The sequence below is a fragment of the Phyllobates terribilis genome, unplaced genomic scaffold (genome assembly GCF_046119375.1).
Source record: "Phyllobates terribilis strain yellow unplaced genomic scaffold, ASM4611937v1 Scaffold_11__3_contigs__length_659146591, whole genome shotgun sequence".
Taxonomy (NCBI): domain Eukaryota; kingdom Metazoa; phylum Chordata; class Amphibia; order Anura; family Dendrobatidae; genus Phyllobates; species Phyllobates terribilis.
In genome coordinates this window covers 150059712-150086196 of record NW_027362771.1, presented here as the reverse complement: position 1 = coordinate 150086196, position 26485 = coordinate 150059712, and the positions used below count along the sequence as shown (strand labels likewise).

Below are 26485 nucleotides of genomic sequence, written 5' to 3'. Positions count from 1 at the left end.
CAATGCCCCAGGCTGCAGCAGTCGAAGGCTAGTTAGAACCTTGCGAATAAAGGGTATTTGGCCCGAATTTGGGGCGTAAATGTTGCACAATATTATTGCTTTGCCCTAAAAAAAGTCCTCAAGTATCAAGAATCTACCTGCCGGGTCCTCATGAGATTTAGAGATTTGAATTGGACATAAAGATGATATAAGTATGGCCACTCCATCCTTTTTATTATTATTATAGGCAGAGTAGGCAGAAGGGTAATGATGGGCCGCAAATCTAAACGTCCCACTCCGGTCATAATGGGTCTCCTGTAAAAAGGCAATGTCCGCTCTCTGAGCCTTCAACTCCTGCAGTGTGAGCCTTCTTTTTCTAGGGGAATTAAGCCCCTTTACATTGAAAGTGATCAACTTAACCATTGCTAGTGAGAAAAGGTGACCTACTGCTTATAATCATACTCACTGACAATCGTTGCAGCCTCCCGCCCCATAATGACCTGCCATGGAGCTTCATGAATGACCCCTGCTCTCTTGATAAGGAAAAGAAAAGCTAAAAAGGAGGGAGGGGAAAGACAGTGGGATGCGGGGGAGACACAGACTGAAGCAAACTAACATAAAGAGAAAACATGTACAAATATCAAAACAGATCAGAACAATTTTCCTAAGAGTAATTCTTGGAGAAGGGTTGTTATCGTGGCACAAGGTGAGCCCACTAAGTTTCAAAAACGTACTATGCAGTTAAGGGAAATCACAATGTCCTTGCTGTCCAACAACCCTTTGGAAAAATATATTGGAGGGAGTCCAGAAAAAGGGAAAAAAAACCGTCCTGTGAGAAGAAACAATAACCAAAATCCTTGTCCAGAAACCCAAGGAACCCCACTGAGCATTTATAAACAGGTTGTCAAAGTGACACTTTAAAATATTCATTCATTTAAGGCATAGAAAAATATCAAACATAAGTATTTCAGAACTTGACGTCGAGTACCGGCTTGTAAGTGAAAAAGAGCGATAAAGACAAAAAGTAAACACTTAAGCGAAGCCGCTTATGCTCCGGGTTTTACAGTCAACCATAGTTATTCTTATGCACTCCAGAGGGCGGGCCCTGCTCTCCAGGCCTGCGAGGTGTCCTTCCCTCTTTGCCCCGCCTCCCCACCTTTTGCCATACGGGAGGTGGAGCCTCCGGGGGGAGAAGATAGTCCAATTCCGGAATGTTCGGTGCTGTTAGTTGGAGGTCCCCACAAAACTTGGCCAAATCCCCCATAGAGCGGAGCACTGCCGACACCCCATCACTGCGAGCCATTAAAGCAAAGGGGAAGCCCCACCTATAGGGAATCTTCTTATCCAGGAGCATGCTGAGCAGAGGTTTAAGATGCTTTCTCTTCTGCAGGGTAATTCTAGACAGGTCCGGGAAGAGCTGGATGTCCGCCCCCCTATACTTTATGGCTTTCTGGGCCCATGCCTTGGCCATTATCTTTTCTTTCAGCTCAAAGTCATGCAAGCAGCATATTACATCCCTCGGAACTGCTGTAGTACCTTTTGGCTTCAAGGCTCTGTTAGCTCTATCAAATTTGATCGAGGCAGGCTATCACCCAGGATAGAGTTAAAGATCTCCTGAAGTATAGCTTTGCGATCCTCCACCCCCTCCGACTGGGGGAGACCCCTCACCCGTATATTGCTCCTTCTTCCCCTATTATCAAGATCTTCAATGTGGGCATGCATATCCTGCATCACTGATTTTTGCTGGGTGGTCACTTGTTGTAGTTTGGTTACATGAGCTCTAGTAGTATTATGATCATCCTCCAGTATTTCTATACGATTTGCCAAGTGCCTCAGGTCTTGTCTCACACAAGCAAACTCTGACCTGCAGGTATCCTTGACTTCCTTTATAAGGTTTTTGAAGTCTGTCTTGGAGGGTAAATGCTCTAGGTAACTCTGCCATGCAGGGGCACAGGACTGCAGGCTCCCAACCCCCCATTCATCCTCAGTACAGCCAGGGGAAGAGGACAAGTCTCCACCCCCTTTACCATGGGCAGTGAAAATATTCCCCTCTCCCTCAGTCTCCCCGGCTGCCTCTCCGTCTTCTGATGGGGGCTGGGGATGATCAGCAGCACATGCTGTTATCTGTGCAATTGTCTGTGGGGAGGAGGGGGAGGGGGGCTCTGATGTGCACCTGTAACAGTCTTATTTGCAGAGGAGACGACTCTCACAGCACTGCCTTGGCTTTTTGCTGTTAGGTGCCCCTGCAAATCCACATCAGCAGGGGCCGCAAGCTGAGATTGGTTCCCACTCCCCTCACCTCTGTGCTCTGTCTGAGGCCACTGCAGCCCGGTCTGTTCCAGCCAAGATGGCTGCGGGACACCATGAGGTGCTGAGTCCTTCTGAAGAAAGGTGTCCAGTGCGGTCGCTATCACTGGCCCTGGAGTGGATGCCGGTGTCCTAGCAAGTCGTGGCCCCATGTGTGCTGTAATTGAGGTGAAAATGCCGGCACTCTGCCTCTTCTATGCCTCTATTGTGTTCAGCTCAGCAGGAGCTCCTCACACACACTTCTTCTCACATTGAGGTCCTGGCAACGCACTTTTAATAGACTTCGTCAGAAAGACTTGCAGGAAAACCCGGTGACCTCCAGACTCTGGGACCTTGATTTCCAAATGAAAATTGGAACTCTGGGACCTTGTGGAGTGTGTCAATGACTGCAATCTGGACATCTGTCAAGTCAGCTGTCTTCCCCATGATTGTGGAGCCTACTGAAACAGACTAAGGGACCTTTTTAAACACTTTGGAAGCCTTTGCAGGTGTTTTTTGTTAATTAAGTTTACTGAGATAATGACCTTTGTGTTTTCATTGGCTGTAAGCCATAATCATCACCATTAACAGAAATAAACACTTGAAATAGATCACTCTGTTTGTAATGACTCTATAAAATATATGAGTTTCACTTTTTGTATTGAAGAACTGAAATAAATTAACTTTTTGATGATATTCTAATTTAGTGAGATGAACCTGTAGATTCTGAATGTTGTCATGGATGGGAAACACCATTTTCTTTCTTGGTCTTAAACCCCCAAATATCTCACATCTCATCCTGGACTGTGTGGGGCATTTTCTCTTTTTCTACTCCCATGGCATTCCGAACAAGTAATAGCTCCTCCATATCTGCCAAAGAAAATATATATTTTTTTATCATCATGTTCTGCATCTTTCACCTTCCTTAAACCATTCTTCAAAAACTGATATTTCCACCTCCGAGTCTGAGCTATCTTCTGGGGTGTATTTCCTCTTTTTTGACATTGAGGGACCCCCTATATAAGATTGGGAGAAGGTGGCTAAGGACGATTGGATCTCCTGTCGCGCTATCCCTCTAACTTCATCCATCAAAGAGGGTTGTTCCGCTAGGATGATTTTCTCCGTACACGCCTTTTTGTGGGTGGATGGAAGCTTTTTATTGCAAATGGCACACTTGCAACTTGCAGTTTTATCTTTAGACTTTGGCGTAGGATCCTTGTCTCGCTAAAAGAAAAAGGGGGGATGCCATAAGGATGGACCCTGCACCAAAAGGACCTACCCTTTCTAAGTATACTCACTTGGCTAGGGATTGCGTTGGGCTCTGCAGATGCAGCTCTAAGTGAAGATACCTGAATTAGAACCTCAGTCCCACCTAATGGTGTCTGCAGTCAGGGTCCTTTTATCCAGGAAACCGTGACCTAGCGCTTTCCTCATCCAATGGGATGAGATCTCCCCTCTTTGACAGGCCTTGTTCATTTGGGCGCCTTTTTGCGGTCTAAAATTCAAATTTCCCACCAAAATGGCAGTGCATTTAATCATGGAACACATCCAGCAGTGATGTCGCGCCTCCCTGCCTGCCAAGAGAGAGGGGAGATGATAAACTCTGCTGGGGTGCTACAGGCGGCCACCATCTAGCATTATCATGCGGCTCAGGAGGATGGTGCGGTCCTACTCTGGAGCAGCGCAGGGAAGGAAGGTACAGAACAATCGATCCCAGGCTGCCCAGCTTAGAGGTACACAAATGGAAAGACTGCTTGCTGGCCACCGCACTCAGAAACAAACCTCTTCATCCCTTAGGGACAGGAAAAATACTGAGGATGGAGGGAGGGCTATTTCAACCTTTTGTGTTTCCTGTTCCTAATTAGGATGGGCGGGCAACCTCCTGTGGTGCAGTCATGGAGGGGATTAGAAAAAATAAACTTTATTCTCCTGCCTGCATTTGGTTTGAGTCATGGGATCAGGTGGGGTGTGGGGGCGGCGCAGTTTCAATCATTGAGTATACAGAGCAGCGTCTGTAACCACATCGCCGACCGACCCTGACTGACAGCTGGCCCAATGCTATTTACCTGCACAGTAACAGAGTTACTTCTGGTGACAGGTTCCACTTAATTTTGTAGAACAATACTTCAATAAAATGGCTCCGGCCCACTCTATTCGACTCCATTGTTTTTGGAGGACCCTGTGTCTGCAAATTTGTATATATAGTGTCTTCAATAAAATGGCGCCGGATAGCATGGTATGTGCACACACAGACTCCGGCGCCATTTTATTGAAGTAATGTACTACAACATCAGCATAGCAGTGCGCACGCGCCGGCCATGGGGATAATGGTGATCGGTGGTGCATGCGGACTGCTGTGTTGACGTTGTAGTACATTACTTCAATAAAATGGCGCCGGAGTCAGCACGTGTACATACCGCGATCTCCAGAAACATTTAATTGAAGATACTGTATATACGAATTCACACAGTGTCTTAAAAAAAAACAAAACAAAAAAAAAAAACACCACGGCGCCGGAAATGTACCAATAATGATGCTCACCGCCCGCGCGTAGAAAGGGTTCAATAGCTAGTTTTATTTGAACACATCCAATTGTGGAACTTATTATTCTAAAATCTTATTGAATAAAATTAACTTTTGTTCGTGGGAAAAAACACCTTTTAATGACCCTTTAAAGAGGAAAAAGCTTATTCAAGATTTTCTTAGATAATGTAAATTACCTACTCTTTCTTCTAAAGCAACAGATTCTATCAAATTTTCCATCTAGTAAATATGACATTGCATCCTCAGTCATAAAACTATACAATGTATCAGTCCACACTTGCTAGAACTGTTTTTCCCAATTGTATGGTGGAGAAGAAAAAAAAAAAAAAAAATTTTTTATATAATATATATATATATATATATATATATATATATATATATATATATATATATATATATATATATATATATATTTTACACACACACACACCAAAGAGCTGATGCGAGAAACTGTGTCTATTTCATGGTTGGTTCAGCTTAGATGTCTAGGACAGAGTTCCCTCTTAGCCTCATGGACAGGGTCTCTTCACTTACAGATAGTTAGCTTCTTCTTTGATAAATGGCAAAGATTTTTTTTTTTGGAGGAACAAACAAAACAAACAAAAAAGCATACTGTACTTGTGACAGAAGGGGTGGTATGTGGCCATTTAAAGAAGAATTCTATGAGACATATCCATGACTAGAGGATTCCCGTAGTTTTAGGTTGTGTGGCCACGGTGACTTTTTGATGCTGCGTTTTGAACGCAGTGTCTTACAATTCCAACAAAGTGAATGGGTTTTATAGAAATCTCATGACCACTTAAACTGACCTGCGGTGCATATTTCAAATTTGCAATATGTCAATTCCTCGAGTACGCTGAGTTTTATGTGCGGATTTTTCCCCACAGACTTGCATTAGATGTGGAAAATTAACAAAAGTACATGTGTTTCCACAACAAAAACTCATCAAAAGGGCTCGTAATCCACAAAGATTACATTGACAAAACTTTATTAAAGGCAAATACCAAAAAAAATAAGAAAAGAAAAAGGTATTGAAGTAAAGCTGGTGCACAGCCACATTTGGCTTTTTTTGTTTTACCTGAAAAATTCCTGTAAGCGGAGCACAGACACAATAGTAAAGAAGGACATCAAAGATAAAAAACAAACAAAGAGCAGTGTCCATAAAATAAAGGCTCTAACAGTACGAGTTTGCAAATTGATTTTAATTCAGCAGCATACATTTTCTTACACCTCTCCATTAGTGCAGTTGTTTATACCCGTTCAATTTTTAACATATTGCAAGAATGTATATTTCACATGAGCAGTATCAAAATGTAAAAACCAACAGATCTGAAAAAGATATAGTTTTTGTTATAGTCCTGGATTTAGAACCAATACAATTGCTTTTAAAGCATCGCGTAAAAATATACAATATTTGTTGGAAAGACCTGTTTTATGTGGACGCCCAACTAAGGCCACAAGCCAGTTTTCGCAGAGTCGTTCCAGTCACAAAAACATAAATATATAAATTAAGAGGCGGCGTTTCCTGCACGGAGATAGCAGCTACCAGTAGTAGTCATCAGTAGAAAGATATAGAAACTTTAAAAACAATGTTCCACAATACTGGTTGCGTACAGTCATTTATTTTTATAGTAATTGCACCATTTTCTGCTGCTAATATACAGATACTCACATTGTGCTTCATTTTTTCACACTCGAATGCTCAGCCGACTTGTAGGACAGTAAAAGGGGTAGTGTACCCTCAGCCTTTCCGCTCACACATAGCAGGATAATGGACTGGTTTACCTTTGGCCATATAGGCATAGCCTCACCTTGCAATGTAGCAGTCACACAATTTTGCCTCGCTATATTCCTCAATGCACTCATGGATGTACCCGTAAAGGACATGTCCCTGGTCATCCAGTCAGTTGTCCTGCAGACATGTGGACAGGAATGAGGCTACTCACCCCTAGAACATGGCCTCAGCAAGTAATAGGAATATGCAATGCCTTAGCACAAGGCCACTGCCGATTCAGTAGAACACAAGAATCAAATGTATCAATCAAGCTGAAAGGTGTATAACGTACACAACAATTGGGCTACATCACTGCCAGCATGTCGCTTTGACTTTACCACAATAGTAAACAGTTTTACATTTTTCGCCCCCATCCTGGTAGGATCATATAGTGTATAAAAAGACGACACTATGAACCATAAAGACAGTTACCACATAACTGACTAGTGTGAATGTACATGTCTCTTTGGATGATGTATTGCATTGGGCAGCTCTGCGGAGCTTTGGGGATCCACCTCTAGTATGTAGGAAATTATCCATGGCTCATTCCCTGATAAAGCAATGAGAAGGAAAAAGGCAAACCAAACCCCCCCTCCTGTAAGCCACTAAAGCAAGGCCAGACACTAACTTACAAGATATGGAAAGGCACAAATACTTTAGTATATCTTTTTTTTAAATGTGCCCTTTATAGATAATATTTTCCTATATGCGCCGCATAAAATTGGCTCCTGGCAACAGATGACTAAGCCTATAGGCTGAAAGCGGTTAGCAAAACCGGCTCTACCACACACATGCCTAGTCTGATTGGACGAATGTGCAGGTTATTGTGTAAAGCTAGCCATCACCTTAGGGTATGTGCACACAACGCCTTTTAGACATCAGCATACCTGTTAAGTTTTTCAAGCAGAATATGCTTCAGGAAAAAACACTGCCTGTGGTACACACTTTTTCCTAGAGTGTCTTTTCTGTTGTTTTTTTAAACATCTATGTATAACATATTGAGTGGCTTCCAAGCAGAAGCTGCCTGCAGAATAGTCAGGTCATTATTTTTTTTTAAACACTCCTGAGGCTTTTTCATTTTTTTTTTTTTATTACAGCAGTGGAGTGGTGCTACTAATCTAAGTTCTCTGCCCCTAGTCTTATACGTCTTCAGCTGTTCCCAGCTCCGGTCAGTCTCCAGCAGTTTGTGACCTGCCAGACCGCTCCAGTGTTTGCTGGCCAATTGGGAAAGTCACAATTCAACGTAAGGGATCTTCCACAAGGCAGTATCTCCGGTACGAGTGGTGATAGTTTCCACACGTACCGGAGACACTGACACACGCAGACCCATTCAAATGAATGGGTCTGTGCACATCTCAGTGTGTTTTGACGGACCGTGTGTCTGTGTTCTCCACACGGAGACAAGTCAGTTTTTTTCGCGGATACACGGTCCCCAGAAGTGCCTCACGCTGAACACACACGGATGACATCCATGTGTCATCAGTGTGACACGGACCAGCGCCTGGGAATCAGAGCTACAGTTGGCGCTGTTCCCAAGCGCTGAACACCGTCGTCATCATGGTTCCCTGTCAATGCTGCCATCAGCACCAGCAGGGACCATGATGAGAGTAGTGGTAGTCTGAGCCCACAGTGTTCCCACCTGTAAAAATAAGAATAAAATAATAAAATCCTTAGTGAGTGACAGCACACCGCTCCTGAGCAGCAGCTCCAGAGTTGCTCATTCTCCCCGGCTCCTCTGCAGCAGCAGTCGCATGGATTACAGCGGGGGACACCTAGGAGACACTGCGGGATCAGTCTACCACTACCCTCATCATGGTGCCATCAGCACCGGCAGGGAACCATGATGAGGGCAGTCTTCAGCACCGGCGCTTGGGAACAGCGCTAACTGTAGCATTGATTCCCAGGCGCCGTCCGTGTGATCCTGATGCAGCACACTGTTGCCACACACAGACATCTCCGGTACCGATTTTTCCAGTACCAGAAATATCCGGACGTGTGAAACCGGCCTAAGTCTATAAGAGTCAGAACAAGGCTCTCAGACTTACACTAAGGTAACCGGTACCTTTGACTTCCGGTCAGTCAGAAGTTGCGGTTGCAAGATGGCTGCTCAGGATTGGAGCTCATTTATTGAGCACTTTCAGTTGGGTTACCCGCCTGAAAAAGAAGTCGTGTGCACAAACCCTTAAAAAGCAGTTAGTCAAATGCTTGTTTTATGTGTGCTAAATTGGAAAGAGAAGACTAAGCTGATGCTAGACACCTATTGCAAAGGATCAGGCATGTTGAAAGCCAGCCCATGCCAGATTTTTCTTTCTAACAGAATATGCAATTGAGAGACTGCTATATGCATTAGATGAGAAGCCAGTTCTGCTCAAGTTCATCTAATGTGTATGGCCAGCTTTAGTAATGTAGAGGAGAAATCTGATATCTGGGGAAGCAAAGGAATTGCCAAGTCAATAAAAGGGATACAACTATGGGTTTGAATTTACCTTTTTACAATACTAGACTGCACTCCAGGTTTAACTTTTTGAGCCCGGCTTTAAGCTTGCATATACTCTGGAGGTTTTCAGAGATTGAGACAACTCATTTAGAAAAGATATGAAGTGGGAGTCTTTCTCAGATTTCTTTGAATCAAAAATGACCACAATGGTAAAATGTGGTTCAGGTCGTGTCAGAAAATACGTACTTTGCACTTTATCATCATAGAAGTGGACAACCTTTTCTAAAGTGTTTAGATCTGCACTCTTTTCAGTCATTATCATAATAACATTTGGCCAATGAACCGCGGGTCTCTCAATTGGAAGCGAGACCACTGCAGGATATTGGTCAACCCCTTTTGGGGCTTCTCTGTAAGAATCCGGATGATGATAGCCATGACCCTGAAAGCTTTCGGATCCTCGGTTATCAAAAATTAAGGACACGTTGACTGCATCGTATTTTCTAATAAAGCTGGATATTTTTCCAAAGTAATCCGGATTCGTTTTAGCAGTGAGGGTCTTCATCTCAGAGGTCTGTCTACTCAGTGCTTCATGGAAGTAAAAGCTAAACTTGGCAAGCAGGATGTTTTTAAATTTCAGGAGCCACGAGAAAAGATGTGGTGGCTGCACCGCTTTCTGAGACTGTCCTCCAAAGAGATGTTTTTTGGTCTCCTTCTGTTTCTCAAATATCTGACCCCAACTTTGTAGCTTAGTATGAGCATTGTGCAAATTAACAAGGGACAAGAGGAATTTCCACTCAAATATTAGGCTCTGGGCCTTCAAAAGATGCACAAGAACATCAACTTCGAGCTGGAAACTATTTTCCAGAGGCGACAATATAGGATGGTGAAACCTACAAACCAAAAGAATAGAAAATGCATGGATTACTTCAAGCAGAACGTAGGCAGCATACAAAGAGTTAAAGGTGTTTTCACTTTTGGGGTCCACAGTTCTTAAACTTTCATCTTCCCCTGCTGCTGCTCCAGCCACTGTATTTGCTGCAGTGGTGACGTCATGTCGTCAAGTCAGATCACTGCTGCAGCCAATCACATATCAGCGGGCTCTGCTGATGCAGAAGGCACAAACCACTGAGCACTAACCGCAGCTGTGATGTGAGCTGTCGACGCCAAATCACCATTGAGGCTAAAATGATGAAACTGGAGCAGCGGCAGGAAGATGGCAGTGGAAGGGAATCGGGCTACATTTTTTTTTTACATTACTGGAATGGTTTGGGGTTCACTTTTCTAAAAATGGAAAAGACCTTTTAAAAAAAGGAACTTCTGCCTTACATATTAGAGCATTGAATAAATAAGACAAATTCTTTGATATCTTACTGTCAGATTCTGGGTGATGCTTAAAATATGACAGGTTTGGGTGTTAAGATACTTTACACAAAAACATGCTGACAATGACATGGTTTAACCCAGTGTTCCCAAACTCCAGTCCTCACGGCCCCCCAATACATCATGTTTTCAGGATTTCCTTAGTATTGTGGAGGTGAGAGAACCTGGGACAATTTCTGATGCCTTGATGATAATTCCATCACCTGTGCAATACTAAGGAAATCCTGAAAACATGATCTGTGGGGGCCCTGAGGACTGGGGTTTGGGAAACACTGGGTTAACCCAACCAGTTTAGTGGTTGTAGAATAAAGGATCTGGAATAAAAAGAAGATCGTTCCCACCTGGAGTTGTACTTTTTTAGGATGGCATCCAAGATGTTCACAAGCTCCTCAGTGTTCACAAACTTTTGACTGCTCAGAGTATACATTTTCTCATAGAAATCTGCAATTTCCATTCGAGCCTGAACAAAAAAGCAGAGCTGTTCTGACAGATGTGAAAGCAGTTCTTCCAAGTGAGGAGCTGTCCCACCAGTGGCATTTCTACCGATTGTGACTACCTTCTTCAGTTCATTGTACAATGAGGTGTAATTCGTTCTGATTGAATCCTTCCTGCTGAAGAATGACTGACCACCTGTAAGACACAAGACCAGACACTGGTGTGAGCAAACTTGACCCTGGATGGACATTGAAATGTAACCATGTGCAATGCCAAAATGTAACCCTCATTGGTTACAATGGCAGGAGACAGTTCTAAACATCTTGTCTATCAAACACTAGCACAGGGGAGGATCCAGCCAACCCTATGACCAGGAGAAAAAACGGATGACTTGCATACATAGTACACAGAAAATACTGGGCTAAGGCTCAGCAGGTGTGTTCTATAGCAAATTGGTACATAGCAGCGGCCATCATTCAAATGTTAATTGGGCGCTGAATGCATCCAGCATGTTTCTGTATTTTTGCAGAATTAAATGTCTGGTCCAAGCAACATCGTGCAAGTACTGCCCATTCTCAAGCAGACATCAGTGAAACTTAGCTTATGTATTGCAGGCCATGCTCGGACCATATATGGGTTCCCCCGACCTGAACTCAACAGCGTCATATATGCCTATGAGGTTGTCAAGCTCTGGTCAGCAGTCCCGCAAACAGTGTGAGTATTGTGGTCTGTGCTCGGACAGAGTTTTACAGACGTCTGCACGAGCCCTAAGTCTATTTAATAGGACCTGTGCACAATATTTGCTGGGAACTGGATGGTTGCCCTTCAACTGTACCATACAGTGTGTGTTTGGACCTCTCCATGCTCTATTGAGAATGAAACATGCTTCGACAACCCCTTCAACTCTACACACCTAGAGGTATTATACGTCGCCCTAAACGTGGAATTTTCAATTTTGACATATCCACAGGCTCTACCTGTACAGGGAGGCAGCTGCTGCATCCAGACAAAGAATGAATGAAGAGGTGGACGGGCATGTGTGTAGCCATCTCAGCTCCCTTCTATGTGAGAGAGACTGCATTCACATGTCTGTGTGAAGTGTTGGTGTGCTGCAGATTTTTTATCGGACAGTACACAGACCCACTGAGTGTATCTTATTCGGACTCTCAAAGTAGGACATGCTCTGAGCCTCACAGATCCATTTTACTCAATGAGTCCATGTGCTGTCCAACAAAAAAAATAAAGAAACAATCCGAGAGAAAACGGACCAATTATTTTCTCAGATTGCATCCTAGTTGCTTGTTTTGTTTTTTTTCCTCATCTTAGGCAGGTAGACTGTCTGGACTTTTTTATCCATACAGTGCTAATGTATAAGGTAAAAATACATGAAATTCGGACAGTTTTTCATTCTTCTCGTCATCCATGTGCCCACTTTTTTTTTTTCCTTCACATCTGTGATACATTCGTTTTTATACATATTTTAAAAGGTGCATGATCAAATACAGTTTGATGTTAACGATTGTAAGTTATCCATAAAGATCAGATGCTACACAGATGATCCCTATAGGAGCTGATATTTTTTATGCACCCACAGACTTACACAGGCAATTTCCATCCGATAAGCGGAAGAGAATAGCACAAGCTGCAATTTTTTCCACACGAACTCTAGGACCATGTCAAAAAAACTGATCTGAACGGCCCTACTGAATTCCATTGATCAGTATGCTGTCCGATTTTTACTTGGACAGCATTTGTCCGTATTACATTCATCTGAACGAGCACTACATTTTCAGCGTGTCATCAGTTTTACACGGATCCCCATAGACTTTAATTGGCAGAATCGGAATAGCAAAACAGATGAGAATAGGAAATGCTCCAAGTCTCACACACCAGAGACAAGGACCCATTTGTAAAACTGATGTGTGTATGGATGAATTAAACAATGGGTCTGACAGCACACCACCCTGGCACGCGGATGTGTGAATGTAGCCTTATGGAAATATTCCAGCCAGTGTCAGAAGACCTCTACATAGGTGACTACCCCAGATTTTAAAAAAGCATCTATCAGAAATGTATGGTATGTCCAGCAGTGATGCCATCAACGTCAAAAAGAGGCATACTTGGGCCTCTACTAAACTGAGTTCTTCCCCCATCTGTTGTGATTTGTCTCGACTTCTTCATGAACATTTTAAAGATGTAAAGAAACAGTCAAATTTCAGAAAAGTCGCATGTAGTACATGTCTTACACCAACGTCTAAGGAGGCAAATTTGTGAGTGACTTTTCATCAACAATCTATACATTTGGTTTTGTACAATGGTCATGTTATAGTCAGAGCTGTGGAGTCGGTAATAAAATGGACCGACTCCTAAAATACATAATAAATTGAGTTCAGTAGTACAATGCAGGATGAACTGTGAATGTTTTCATTAGAATTTGGGAAAGTTATGAAATGTCCTATAAATGTCTGTTCTGTTCCTGATGTAAGGATCTGGGCTTTTAGTTGAGATGAATCTGTGCTGCATTTTATGTACACGCTCAGTAGTGAGGCAGTACTGTGGTGTCATAGTCAGGGAAATTGAGGAGTCGGGGGTTTGGCTTACTGGCTCTACAGCCCTGCAATGATGTTATAGTTGTGTTATTTTATGGGTGGTTATGCAGTGTCAAACCCGCAGCGACCAGATGTTACAAGCATAGTGGATGGATTTCTAGAAATCCCATGTCCACTATGCGTCTCTGTGCTCCTGTGGAAACTGACATGTGGCATGTCTTTCAGACTGCAGCATGTTAATTTCTCTTGCGGGTCTGCATGTGGACTTTCCTAGACTAACATCAATGAGGAAAGTCCGCAGGTGAAAAAAATAAATGGCGTTGCTCATTTGCATAATGAGCGGAAGTCGCGCGGCAATGCTGCAGTGTCGGGGCCGCAGGAGGCTCCTGACCGAATGCACATATCCTAAGACGATGAACTGCGAGGGTCAGATTTTCCTCTTATCCAAGCAGCTGCAGCAGGAACCCCACTGTGTTATAACTAATAGTCACATAGGAACAGTGGTGGTGCCCACACGATCAGAACACTGTAATAGTGTGCCATGGCATATAGCAGGGACTATCACTCAGTAACGATGGGCAGCCATCACACCAACACCCTCAGGGCATAGGTCATGACAAGTTGAAGGGACATACCATCAGTGAGTGACTGGGGGCAGAAATCACTCCACCACTCTCGGGGCATAGGTGATGACAAGCCGCAGGGTCATCCTATCACTTAGTTACTGAGGGCACCCACCACCCTAAGGACATAGGTCATGACAAGCCGCAGTGACACCCTATCACTTAGTTACTGAGGGCACCCACCACTCCACCACCCTCGGGGCATAGGTCAAGGCGTGTCGCAGGGTCATGTATCACTTAGTCACTGATGGCACCCACCACCCTCAGTGCTGCGGCGGGGCAGGCTGGGTCACTAGATCTCACCCGGCTTCTGGCCCAGGAAGCTCATGCTGTGATACGCCTTCTCCGCGGCCGCCAGGTGAGCCAGGGCAGCCAGCGTGTTGGACCAGGACGCCCCCGCCGTCTTGTTGGCTTCTCTCTCGCGCTCCACGTTGTCCTTGGCCTTGTCATAGGAGAAGTGGCCGAGATGGGAGAAGAACGTCTGCAGCACATTCTGCTCGGCGGTGACCGGCGGCGCCTTCTGTGGGATCATCACCGAAGTCGTCATCAGCAGCAGCAGCTCGTCGTCATCCTCGTCCCCCTGCTCCGGGGCAGCCGGAGCATCACTCGCTTGCTGGGGCACCACCATACAGCGAAAGAACGGACCACGGCCCCGAGCCCGCGAAGAGATCTAGCGCCGGGAAACTCTGCTGACACCGGACTGTTTACCTGCCACACGTGACTGCGCCGGAAGTGACGTCACTTTGTCGTTCTGAAAAACTTTATTGCTAACAAACATGAGGGGCCACGTGTAGACTGTGCACAACGCAACCAATCACGTATGGTATCCTGATTTCCCTGTGAGGGGAACAGTATCACATGGAGGGTCCTGGTGGAGGGACGGGCACTGCACTACAGCCGCAGGCGGGAAGCCCGGCCCAGGCCTGGGTACAGGGTTACTGGGCCACCGGCAGTTTGGAGAGGTTTTTTTAAATTAGATTTCTGAACGTAACAGAAAATAAATAGTGCTTTGGCCTCTGCTGATGTCATATTAGAGCTGCAAAGAAACCAAACCGTGACCATACCTCCCAACTTTTGAAGAAGAGAAAAAGAGCCAGATTATGTGGCTGGGCCACAGCAAATTTTGGCCATGCCTCTGGTCACATCCCAATCCACGCCCATTTACTATTTCTGTCTCCTCTGGCAGGAGTTGTCAGAGGGACGCTGGTAATGAGCATTCTGCAGATGGCCCTCATCCCCAATCCTGGTATGCTTGGCACTCCTCATCCCCAATCCTGGTATGCATGGTACCCCTCATCCCCAATCCTGGTATGCATGGCCCCCCTCATCCCTAATCCTGGTATGCATGGCACCCCTCATCCCCAATCCTGGTATGCATGGCCCCCTCATCCCCAATCCTGGTATGCATGGCCCCTTCATCCCCAATCCTGGTATGCATGGCCTCCTCATCCCCAATCCTGGTATGCATGGCCTCCTCATCCCCAATCCTGGTATGCATGGCACCCCTCATCCCCAATCCTGGTATGCATGGCACCCCTCATCCCCAATCCTGGTATGCATGGCACCCCTCATCCCCAATCCTGGTATGCATGGCACCCCTCATCCCCAATCCTGGTATGCATGGCACCCCTCATCCCCAATCCTGGTATGCATGGCACCCCTCATCCCTTAATCCTGGTATGCATGGCCCCCTCATCCCCAATCCTGGTATGCATGGCCCCCTCAGACCCAATCCAGGTATGCATGGCCTCCTCAACCCCAATCCTGGTATGCATGGCACCCCTCATCCCCAATCCTGGTATGCATGGCACCCCTCACCCCTTAATCCTGGTATGCATGTCACCCCTTAATCCTGGTATGCATGGCCCCCTCATCCCCAATCCTGGTATGCATGGCCCCCTCAGACCCAATCCAGGTATGCATGGCCTCCTCATCCCCAATCCTGGTATGCATGGCACCCCTCATCCCCAATCCTGGTATGCATGGCACCTTCATCCCCAATTCTGGTATGCATGGCACCCCTCATCCCCAATCCTGGTATGCATGGCCCCCTCATCCCCAATCCTGGTATGCATGGCCCCCTCATCCCCAATCCTGGTATGCATGGCCCCTTCATCCCTATCCTGGTATGCATGGCACCCCTCACCCCTTAATCCTGGTATGCATGGCCCCCTCATCCCCAATCCTGGTATGCATGGCCCCCTCAGACCCAATCCAGGTATGCATGGCCTCCTCATCCCCAATCCAGGTATGCATGGCCTCCTCATCCCCAATCCTGGTATGCATGGCACCCCTCATCCCCAATCCTGGTATGCATGGCACCTTCATCCCCAATTCTGGTATGCATGGCACCCCTCATCCCCAATCCTGGTATGCATGGCCCCCTCATCCCCAATCCTGGTATGCATGGCCCCCTCATCCCCAATCCTGGTATGCATGGCCCCTTCATCCCTATCCTGGTATGCATGGCACCCCTCACCCCTTAATCCTGGTATGCATGGCCCCCTCATCCTCATTTTTATGGGCCCTGGGCGAAAGAGTCTCAGTGGGCCCCTTTAACACATACCACGATTCATGATGCACAGATACCGCAGAGAAATATGTATATAATACAATGCCAAAGATTTCACTGCTTAGATTACATGAGTGATATCTATTGTAAATTCTACAATAGCTCAGAAACTGGTGAATCCTCGCAGCGCATAGTGCAGACCGGACAGTATACTCCTCCATACAGTATAATGGGCACCACATAGTCCTCTATACAGTATTATGGGCCCCATATATTGCTCCATACAGAATAATGGCCCCCATAAAATGCTCTATACAGGATACTGGCCCCCATATAATGCTCCATACAGAATACTGGCCCCTATATAATGCTTCATGCAGGCTGCTCCCCCACATAATGCCCCATGCAGGATGTCCCCCTCCCCGTCACATAATGCCCATGCAGGATGTCACCCCCCATATAATGCCCCATGCAGGATGTCACCCCCCCCCCCATATAATGCCCCATGCAGGATGTCACCCCCCCATATAATGCCCCATGCCTCCATACATTAAAAAAAAAAAAAATTCCAATACTCACCTCACTTCTCATCTGCTGCCGCTGCTCCGGCTGCTCCGCCAGCGTCTTCCCGCTCTGCGCTGTGACTGCTCAGGAGAGGCTGCGGTGGAAAGACGTCATCGCGCCCCTTGACCTGAGATGTCACAGTGCAGCACCCGTGAAAGATGCAGGACCTGCTGCGGCGCACAGGGAGAGGTAAGTATTGTGCCGGCTGCCGGGGCCCCTGAGCAAGCGGGGGGCGGGCGCTGGCATCGCTCTCCTCCGCTCACGGGTCCCATAGTGCGCCGGGGTGCCCGACAACGAGTGGGCACCCCCGCCTGCTCAGGGCCCTGGCACTTTCCCGGGTGCTGACGCCGAGCCTGCATGGCCCCCTCATCCCCAATCTTGGTATGCATGGCACCCCTCATTCCCAATCCTGGTATGCATGGCACCCCTCATTCCCAATCCTGGTATGCATGGCCGCCCTTATCCCCAATCCTGGTATGTGTGGCCGCCTCAGACCCAATCCTGGTATGCATAGCCCCCTCAGACCCAATCCTGGTATGCATAGCCCCCTCAGACCCAATCCTGGTATGCATAGCCCCCTCAGACCCAATCCTGGTATGCATGGCCCCCTCAGACCCAATCCTGGTATGCATGGCCCCCTCAGACCCAATCCTGGTATGCATGGCCCCCTCAGACCCAATCCTGGTATGCATGGCCCCCTCAGACCCAATCCTGGTATGCATGGCCCCCTCATCCCCAATCCTGGTATGCATGGTCCCCTCAAACCCAATCCTGATATGCATGGTCCCCTCATCCTCAGTCCTGATATACATGGCCCCCCATCACTGCACACATGAAAAAAATAAACAATTCTACTCACCTTTCTTCCTCCCCTCTGCTCTGCTCCAGCGCTGTGTCCTGTCTGCCAGCAGCTCATGTCAGCATCTGAGCAGCGCATGACATCACTGCCAGACGCCCTCAGATGCCGAGGTGAGCCGCGGGGGATATTCACTCCTCTCCACGCCGGGACTATGGGAGTGGAGAGGAGTGAATAGTTCTCCTTAATAGCGCGCACAGCAGCGGCCGCGCTCCTGCTGCGACTCCGCGATCTTCTGTGCCCGCTACTAAAGAGAATGTTTATTCACTCTTCTCCATGCCCATGGGAGTGGAGATGAGTAAATATTCATTCTCTCTAATAGTGGGCACACAGGATCGCGGAGCCGCAGCAGGAAGCCGGCGGCTACGATTGACAGTGTGCGCTATTAAGGAGAATGAATATTCACTCCTTTCCACTCCCATGGGCATGGAGAGGAGTGAATATTCAGTTCCTTTAGCAGCGGGCACACGTGGTAGCTGCAGCAGCCGGCTACTACCTGTGCCTGCTGCTCCATCGCCGCAACCTGCCCCACCACCCTCTACAGCCGAGAGAACAGCTGAGCCGTGACAAGACACGGGACTGAGCCATCAAAGAGGGACAGTCCCGCAGAAACCGGGACGGTTGGGAGCTATGCTGCGACCAGCACCTCCGAACAAAATAAGGCAAGTGTGAACAGGCACAAGCGGCTATAGATGCCTAATATACAAACCAAAGACTACAGCAGCACTCTGTATAATGAAAAAACATTGATTATATGAACTGCTTTGTACAATATACTTCTATAAAGGAAGGACCAGTGCAAAAAATAGCCAATTCATATGAGACCACCAGCCACAAGGCCACCTTTCTCTGGAGGGTCCCTAACTATTTCTATAGGACATACCTCTACCAAGCCAAAAGGCTACAAATTTAAAGGGCTTTTAGCCCTGGAGAGGTAGGCTTTATAAATACTAGGCTAGGGTCCCAGCAGAGAAAGGTCACCTTGTCATGGCTAATGGGCTCTCATTAATTGGCCAATTTATGTGCCTTCATTTTATAAGTATATTCCATATAGCAATAATGCAGTTTATATTTCATATATTCACTGTTTGCAAATATTTTGGCGCATGCATTGTGCTGCTGTATTCTTTGGTAGCCATATTAGAGTACCCAGTACAATGGCACAGGAGTGTAAGGCCACGTGCACACGCTGAGTATTTGGTGAGTTGTTTACATCAGTATTTGTAAGCCAAAACCAGGATGTCATCGGTGTTTACCATCAGTGTTTTTCCGGTATGGTTAAGAGATTTAAATTACAAAGTTTCTCCTATACTTTGCAATCTTTAACACGTACAGTACACAGATGCCATCCATGTTTCACTGAACCATAGACTTGTATTAGCCCTTGTCATCTGTGTTGCCAGAAAAGAACTGACATGTCTCTCTGTGTTTTGCACAGTCTGTGTAAAAACACAGACATGTGCATGGCAGCATAGGTTATAATGGGTACATGTGGTATCAATGAAAAAAACTGATATCACATGTGCTGGAAACATGGATGTGTGAGGGAGGTCTTACAGACACAAAACTTCAGCTGCAATTACAAATAATGTAAAAATAAATCTTCACTGCATCTATATGATACATATCAAATCTGGTCCGCTGGGTGGTTTTATTTGGCTCGCAACAAAAGAACGACCACCTCTATGTGGGGGAATTATTCTGCATGGAGCACTATGTGGGGCCCATTATTCTGTATGGAGCACTATGTGGGGCCCATTATTCTGTATGGAGCACTATGTGGGGCCATTATTCTGTATGGAGCACTATGTGGGGCCCATTATTCTGTATGGAGGGGTATGTGGGGCCCATTATACTGTATGGAGGACTATGCGGGGCCCATTATTCTGTATGGAGCACTATGTGGGGCCCATTATTCTGTATGGAGCACTATGTGGGGCCCATTATTCTGTATGGAGGGCTATGTTGCGCCCATTATACTGTATGGAGGACTATGTCGGGCCCATTATTCTGTATAGAGGGCTATGTGGGGCCCATTATTCTGTATGGAGGACTATGTGGGGCTATTATTCTGTATGGAGGACTATGTGGGGCCCATTATTCTGTATGGAGGACTATATGGTGCCCATTATTCTGTATGAAGGTCTATGTGGGGCCCATTATTCTGTATGGAAAACTATGTGGGGCCCATTATTCTGTATGGAGGACTATGTGGGGCCCATTACACTGTATACTGGTTGGCCTGAGACTTTGTCCAAGTTTTTCATTTTGGCCCTGAGTTTGACATCATGGATCTATATGGACTGTTGGCAATCCCGGATCTCATCATTTTCCCCATCTGAAAATTTCAGTTCTTCATGCCACTAGGTGAGAAGACTCCTTCTCCATGTTTGTCATGTTCAGTTGTGGCAGCGCCACAGAACACAACATTCTGGAATCCCTTTTTTTTTTTGTTAGTTTCCAGTTTTGAGCAACTCACCCTCTCTACTGCTGGTTACACTGGTCCACTATCCTGCTCTTGGCTGGGGAACCCAAGCAGAAGGGAACAGAACCCAAGCTACTGCTAAGAGATTCCGTCAGCACAGGATGACTGTTCAGATTAAGCACCGCCACACCAATCATTTATATACACCTTCCTACCTGCTTTTTTTTTCCCTCTATCTCCACCCTCCATCTTTGATTGACAGCTCTGGCTTCATCGGACCAGAAAATGGTGAAGATAAAAGACAAAAGTTTGGGGTCATTTAGAAATTTCATTATGTTTGAAAGAAAAGCACATTTTTTTTTCAATGAAGCTAACATTAAATGAATCAGAAATACACTCTATACATTGTTAATGTTGTAAATGACTATTCTAGATGCAGACGTCTTGTTTTTATTGCAATATCTACATAGGTGTATAGAGTCCCATTTCCAACAAGCACCACCCCAGTGTTTTAATGGTACATTGTGTTTGCTAACTGTGTAAGGTGGCTAATGGATATTTAGAAAACCCTAGAAAACCCTTGCACAAGTATGTTAGCCCAGCTGAAAATGGTTTGGCTGATTTTAGAAGATATAAAATTGACCTTCCTTTGAACTAGTTGAGAATCTGGAGCATTACATTTGTTTGTTCTATAAACTCAAAATGGCCAGAAAAGAGAACCTTCGTGTGAAACTCAACTGTCTATTCTTGTTCTTAGAAATGAAGGCTATTCCATGTGAGAAATTGGCAAGAAACTGAAGATTTCCTACAACGGTGTGTACTACTCCCTTCAGAGGAGAGCACAAACAGGCTCTAACCAGAGTAGAAAAGAGAAGTGGGAGGCCCCGCTGCACAACTGAGCAACAAGACAAGTACATTTGAGTCTCTAGTTTGAGAAATCGACGCCTCACAGCTCCTCAACTGGCTGCTTCATTAAATAGTACACGCAAAACGCCAGTGTCAACGTCTACAGTGAAGAGGCGACTCCGGGATGCCGGCCTTCAGGGCAAAGTGGCAAAGAAAAAGCCTTATCTGAGACTGGCTAATAAAAGGAAAAGATTAATATGGGCAAAAGAACACTGACATTGGACAGAGGAAGATTGGTAAAAAGTTTTATGGACAGACAAATCAAAGTTTGAGGTGTTTGGATCACACAGAAGAACATTTGTGAGACGCAGAACAACTGAAAGGATGCTGGAAGAGTGCCTGATGCCATATGTCAAGCAAGGTGGAGGTAATGTGATGGTCTGGGTTTGCTTTGGTGCTGGTAAAGTGGGAGATTTCTACAAGGTAAATGGGATTTTGAATAAGGAAAGCTATCACTCCACTTTGCAACAACATGCCATACCCTGTGGACAGCGCTTGATTGGAGCCAATTTCATCCTACAACAGGACAATGACCCAAAGCACACCTCCAAATTATGCATGAACTATTTAGGGAAGAAGCAGGCAGCTGGTACTCTATCTGTAATGGAGTGGCCAGCACAGTCACCAGATCTCAACCCCATTGAGCTGTTGTGGGAGCAGCTTGACCGTATGGTACGCAAAAAGTGCCCATCAAGCCAATCCAACTTGTGGGAGCGGCTTCAGGAAGCATGGGGGGAAATTTCTCAAGATTACCTCAGCAAATTAACAACTAGAATGCCAAGGGTCTGCAATGCTGTAATTGCTGCAAAGGGAGCATTCTTTGACAAAAGCAAAGTTTGAAGGAGAAAATTATTCTTTCAAACAAAAATCATTATTTCTAACCTTGTCAATGTCTGTACTATATTTTCTATTCATTTTGGAACTCATTTAATAAATAAAAGTATGAGTTTTCATGGAAAACACAAAATTGTCTGGGTGACCCCAAACTTTTGAACGGTAGTGTAGATGGAAACTAAGCACTTGGGAAGGTTTATATAAATGACTGACCCCACCTTGAAGCATCAAGTGGCTGTACTTAGTCTGAACAGTCATCCTGTGCTGACAGAGTCCTTTTAAATGCCTGCTCCTCCTCTGTTTTTTCTGTGGCTAGCTTGCAGTGTCCACTGTCATCCTTAGGCCATGGCCCCACTATCAGTATTCGGTCAGTATTTTTTCTCAGGCGTGGGAGCCAAAACCAGGTGAGGAACAATCAGAGAAAAGGTATAATAGAAACAAGTCACCAATTCTGCATTTATCACCCACTCCTGGTTTTGACTCCCACTCCTGAGAAAAAATACTGACCAAACACTGATAGTGGGGCCTTGGCCTTAAAGAAACTGTCAGCACAGAATGACTGTTCAGACTAAGAATTGCAGCTCGGTGATTCATGGCGGGGTCAATCATTTATATACACCTCCCCACCTGCTTGGTTTTCCCCTATCTTTCCCTCCTCTTCTTTGATTGACAGCTCTGGTTTCATAGAGCCAGAGGAGGAGATAGATGGAAACCAAGCAGGTGGGAAGGTGTATATAAATGACTGACCCCTCCATGAAGCATCAAGCGCTTGTATATGGTTTGAACAGTCATTCTGTGCTGACAGAGCCCCTTTAATGCAGAAGTCAGGGCTTCATACACCCGATTAAGTTTCCTTTTGGCCTCCACCTGGTCCGTGTACATTATTACTGCACAGGAAAGCACATATAGTTGGCCAATGTAATAAAACGTCACAATTTTACTAATCAAGATAATGGCATGGTTGTATAGGTCAGAGAATAAAAATAATACCTGCCTTAAGCCTCATTCACACGTCCGTGTTTAAACACGTACGTGGAAAAAACGCTACAGGTGTCATTAGTGTTGTGCATTACTGTGTCAGTGTTTTTCACATATGGATAAAGAAATAAATTACAAAGCTTCTCCTATACTTTTCAATGTTAAACACGGACAGCACATTGATGCAGTGTGCTGTACGTGTTTTTACAGACCTATAGACTTGCAGGAAAAACTGCATGTCCGTGTGTTTGCATGAACATACAGTCCATGAAAAGCAGACATGTGAACATGTGTCAAGGATAACAGCCCAGGGAAGAGGGGTGTCACAGATCCAGTTATCAAGGATAAAAGCCGGTGTTAGTGTCTGGGGGGTGTCGCTTAGATCCCACCGTTGTTACCACTTTGTCACAGATCCCACCACTGCCACCAGTTTGGCACAGGAATGGAACTTCACTGCTTCCAATCGTCAGGACAATTATGCAATTGACTTGACGGGTGATGGACGCGGCCACTTCTTCTACGAGGCCAGTTATTGGGGGAACTCACAGTAAGCGTAAGGTATATACACCACCCATTCCAATGAATGGATTATACACCAAATTTTGCGGACTATAAGTCACACTTCTTTTCCCCACAAAATTTAGGAGGAAAATGGGGATGAGTCTTATAGTCCAAATGTAGCTTACCAGGGGAAGGGGTTTGGCAGCAGAAGAGCAGGGTCACAGGAGGCAATGACGAGATCTCAATCTGTCCATGCGCAGTCTCCAGAGCCAATTTTCCTGAAGGGACTCTACTCCTGCCTGCACCACTGACATTTGCATGAAGCACACCGCCGGAACACCCCATCCTCCCAGCACAGGCCCTGCAGAATCACCCCACTCCTACAGCAGCGACCCAGCCTCCTGTGACCTCGCTCCACCGTCCCTTCACGGTAAGCTAAATTCGGACCTCCCAATGTTTTTCCCGTTTTCCTCCTCAAAATTTGGGGTGCTTAAGGTCCAGTGCGTCTTATAGTCCATAAAAAACAGTGTGAATATGATATTATATATACACACACGCACATAGATGATACAAAATGGGAACAAAACAATACGGTATATACAATTACCTAAAAGTCCTTTGTCTGCCCTTATTCACACGGCGGTAAACTTTGACACATGGTAAGGTTTTTAATGTAAGAGAGTAAGTTCACCTTGTCATGGTAGGATAGCTTTCATACTATTTTTGATCAAAACAGTGTTACTAACAACCCTATTTTATTTAAATGCACTTTTGCTTTCCAGTACGTCCCCATGACAGCACCATAGGAGGAGTAATCCCATATCCTGTGTAGGTACAGGAAGCACAAGAGGTTAAAATCCCTCCCACCTCCAACCTCACTGTTTTTCCTGTCCCTACACAGGACAGGGAATACTGGAGGAGCACTGGTGTGAAGGAAAAGATACCTCAGAGGACCCTGGGGGGGGGGGGGGGGGGGGCACGGCTCTCTCCTTCCCGCCGCCAAGCGGGTCCTGGGCCGACACTCCCTGTCGGGAGTCCCTCAGCCCTCCGGTGTGCTGGAGCCTCCGGGTGCCACTTCTCTATCGCGGGGCTCTTGGCGTCCTGCTCTGGGCGGGTCCGGCTTCTCCCGGCTCCAGGACTGCTCAGCGTTGAAACCGGAAGTCCGGAGATGACAATTTCCGGTGGCGGTCGCGCGGGAAATTCAAACCGCGGTTAGACCAGACGCCAGGGAACAGGAGAAAATGACAGGACGACCAGGTAAGGTATAAGAAGGGGGGCTGGGGAGCAGCAAAAGCAGGCTTACAGCTTTGGTACCCCTGGCAGTACAATGGCAGATATGTCACACCCTGATACCCTCCCTGGATCGCCCCACAGTCATGTAAGTGTACCATTACCCCTTGTTATATCGCTAATGGGGCTTACACTTACCAGGCCCTCCATATTTTTTATAGGATGTCTCTGGGCAATTACCACCTCCTTCTGAAAAAAAGAAGGCTATGGAGAAAAAGGCCACAGTAAAATCCAAGAGGTGCCTGGATTGTAACATCAGACTTCCCGACTCATATACAAAACGTCTATGTGCTGAATGTAGAGCCTCCATGCTAAAGGAGGAGCACAGGGCTTTATTAAATGAGATGCCCAGTATAATTAAAGAAGCTCAGGCTTCTATCAGGTCTCTGCAGCCCCCAGGTTCAGGAGTCCAGGATGTCCCAGGACCCAAAAGACCCAGAGAAGATATAGCACCATCTTCTAAGGGTGAAATCGACCCATCTGGCGACTGACAGTGAGACCATTAGGCGGGGAACGGAAAAGATACATGTTCCACTCAGATGATATGGATATTCTTCTACAAGCAGTCCGAGACACGATGCAGGTAGAGGAAACGGAGAAGAGCAGTAACATTCAGGATGAGATGTTTGGTGGTCTTAAAACCCAGAGATCCATATTTTTTCCTGTTAATGCCCATGTGAAGGACATGATACTAGAGGAATGGGAGCATGCGGAGAAGAGACTCTCTATACCACGAGACTTCCGCGCCGATTATCTTTTGACCCAGAAGACACCAATGTGTGGGACACTATTCCTAAAATTGACGTCCCGGTGGCTAAGGTGGTCAAGAAAACCTCTATCCCCTTTGAAGACTCGTCAGGACTTAAAGATCCTATGGATAGGAAGGCGGATGGACTTTAGAAAAAAGCTTGGGAAGCTTCAGTGGCAATTATTAAATCTAATGTCGCTGCTACATCTATTGCCAGATCCATGAGAGTCTGGCTAGAAGAGCTAGAGAGTCACCTATGAGATGGCACCCCGAGGGAATCTCTCCTTCAATCATTGCACCTATTAAAAATGGCAACAAATTTTATGGCCGACGCTTCAGCAGAATCGGTCAGATTTGCGGCCAGAAATAATGCGCTTTCCAACTCAGCCTGTAGAGCTGTTTGGTTAAAAACATGGTCTGGAGATACAGCTAAGAACAAGCTGTGCTCCATTCCATTTTCAGGGCTCAGAGTATTCGGACCTGTACTAGATGACATTCTAGAAAAAGCGTCCTATAAAAAGAAGGGCTTCCCTGAGGAGAAAAAGAAGGAGCAGCCCTTTCGTAAACCGTTCCCCTCCCGTAAATATAACACGCAGAAAAAAGGGGGTTCCACAAGCTGGAGTTTTAATAAGGGGAACAAAGATAATAGATACCAGCCCAGTACTAGTTCTCGTCCAAAACGTCAATGACTATGTCAGAGTAGGGGGCAGATTAAAGTTTTTCAGAAACAGTTGGCATCGGGTAACGCAAAATCCCTGGATACTAACAACTATAGCGCAGGGTTACAGGATAGAATTTTCTAAAAATCCCCCTCAGAAATTCCACCTGACGAAAGGTTCCCCTACCTCTCTTTCCCGTCTGCAG

At 45.9% G+C, this 26485-nt stretch overlaps 1 protein-coding gene across 1 annotated transcript; it reads right to left on the bottom strand.

Moving 5' to 3' along the window:
* Window positions 1-5780: 5780 nt before the first annotated feature.
* Window positions 5781-14757, bottom strand: KICS2 (KICSTOR subunit 2). The gene is made up of 3 exons (XM_073651661.1): window positions 14311-14757; window positions 10742-11030; window positions 5781-9910 (listed from the first exon to the last, which is right to left on the bottom strand). The coding sequence occupies exons 1-3, from the start codon at window positions 14633-14635 to the stop codon at window positions 9100-9102; spliced, it is 1425 nt and encodes a 474-aa protein (XP_073507762.1). The 5' UTR covers window positions 14636-14757; the 3' UTR covers window positions 5781-9099.
* Window positions 14758-26485: the final 11728 nt, after the last annotated feature.

Excerpts from the sequence above, each read along its gene's own strand:
- KICS2 (XM_073651661.1), bottom strand. The coding sequence starts at position 14,635 with ATGGTGGTGCCCCAGCAAGCGAGTGATGCTCCGGCTGCCCCGGAGCAG. Across the intron at positions 11,031-14,310 it reads CTTCCTGGGCCAGAAGCCGG|GTGGTCAGTCATTCTTCAGC; the intron begins GTGAGATCTAGT and ends TGTGTCTTACAG. Across the intron at positions 9,911-10,741 it reads CTAAAAAAGTACAACTCCAG|GTTTCACCATCCTATATTGT; the intron begins GTGGGAACGATC and ends TTTGGTTTGTAG.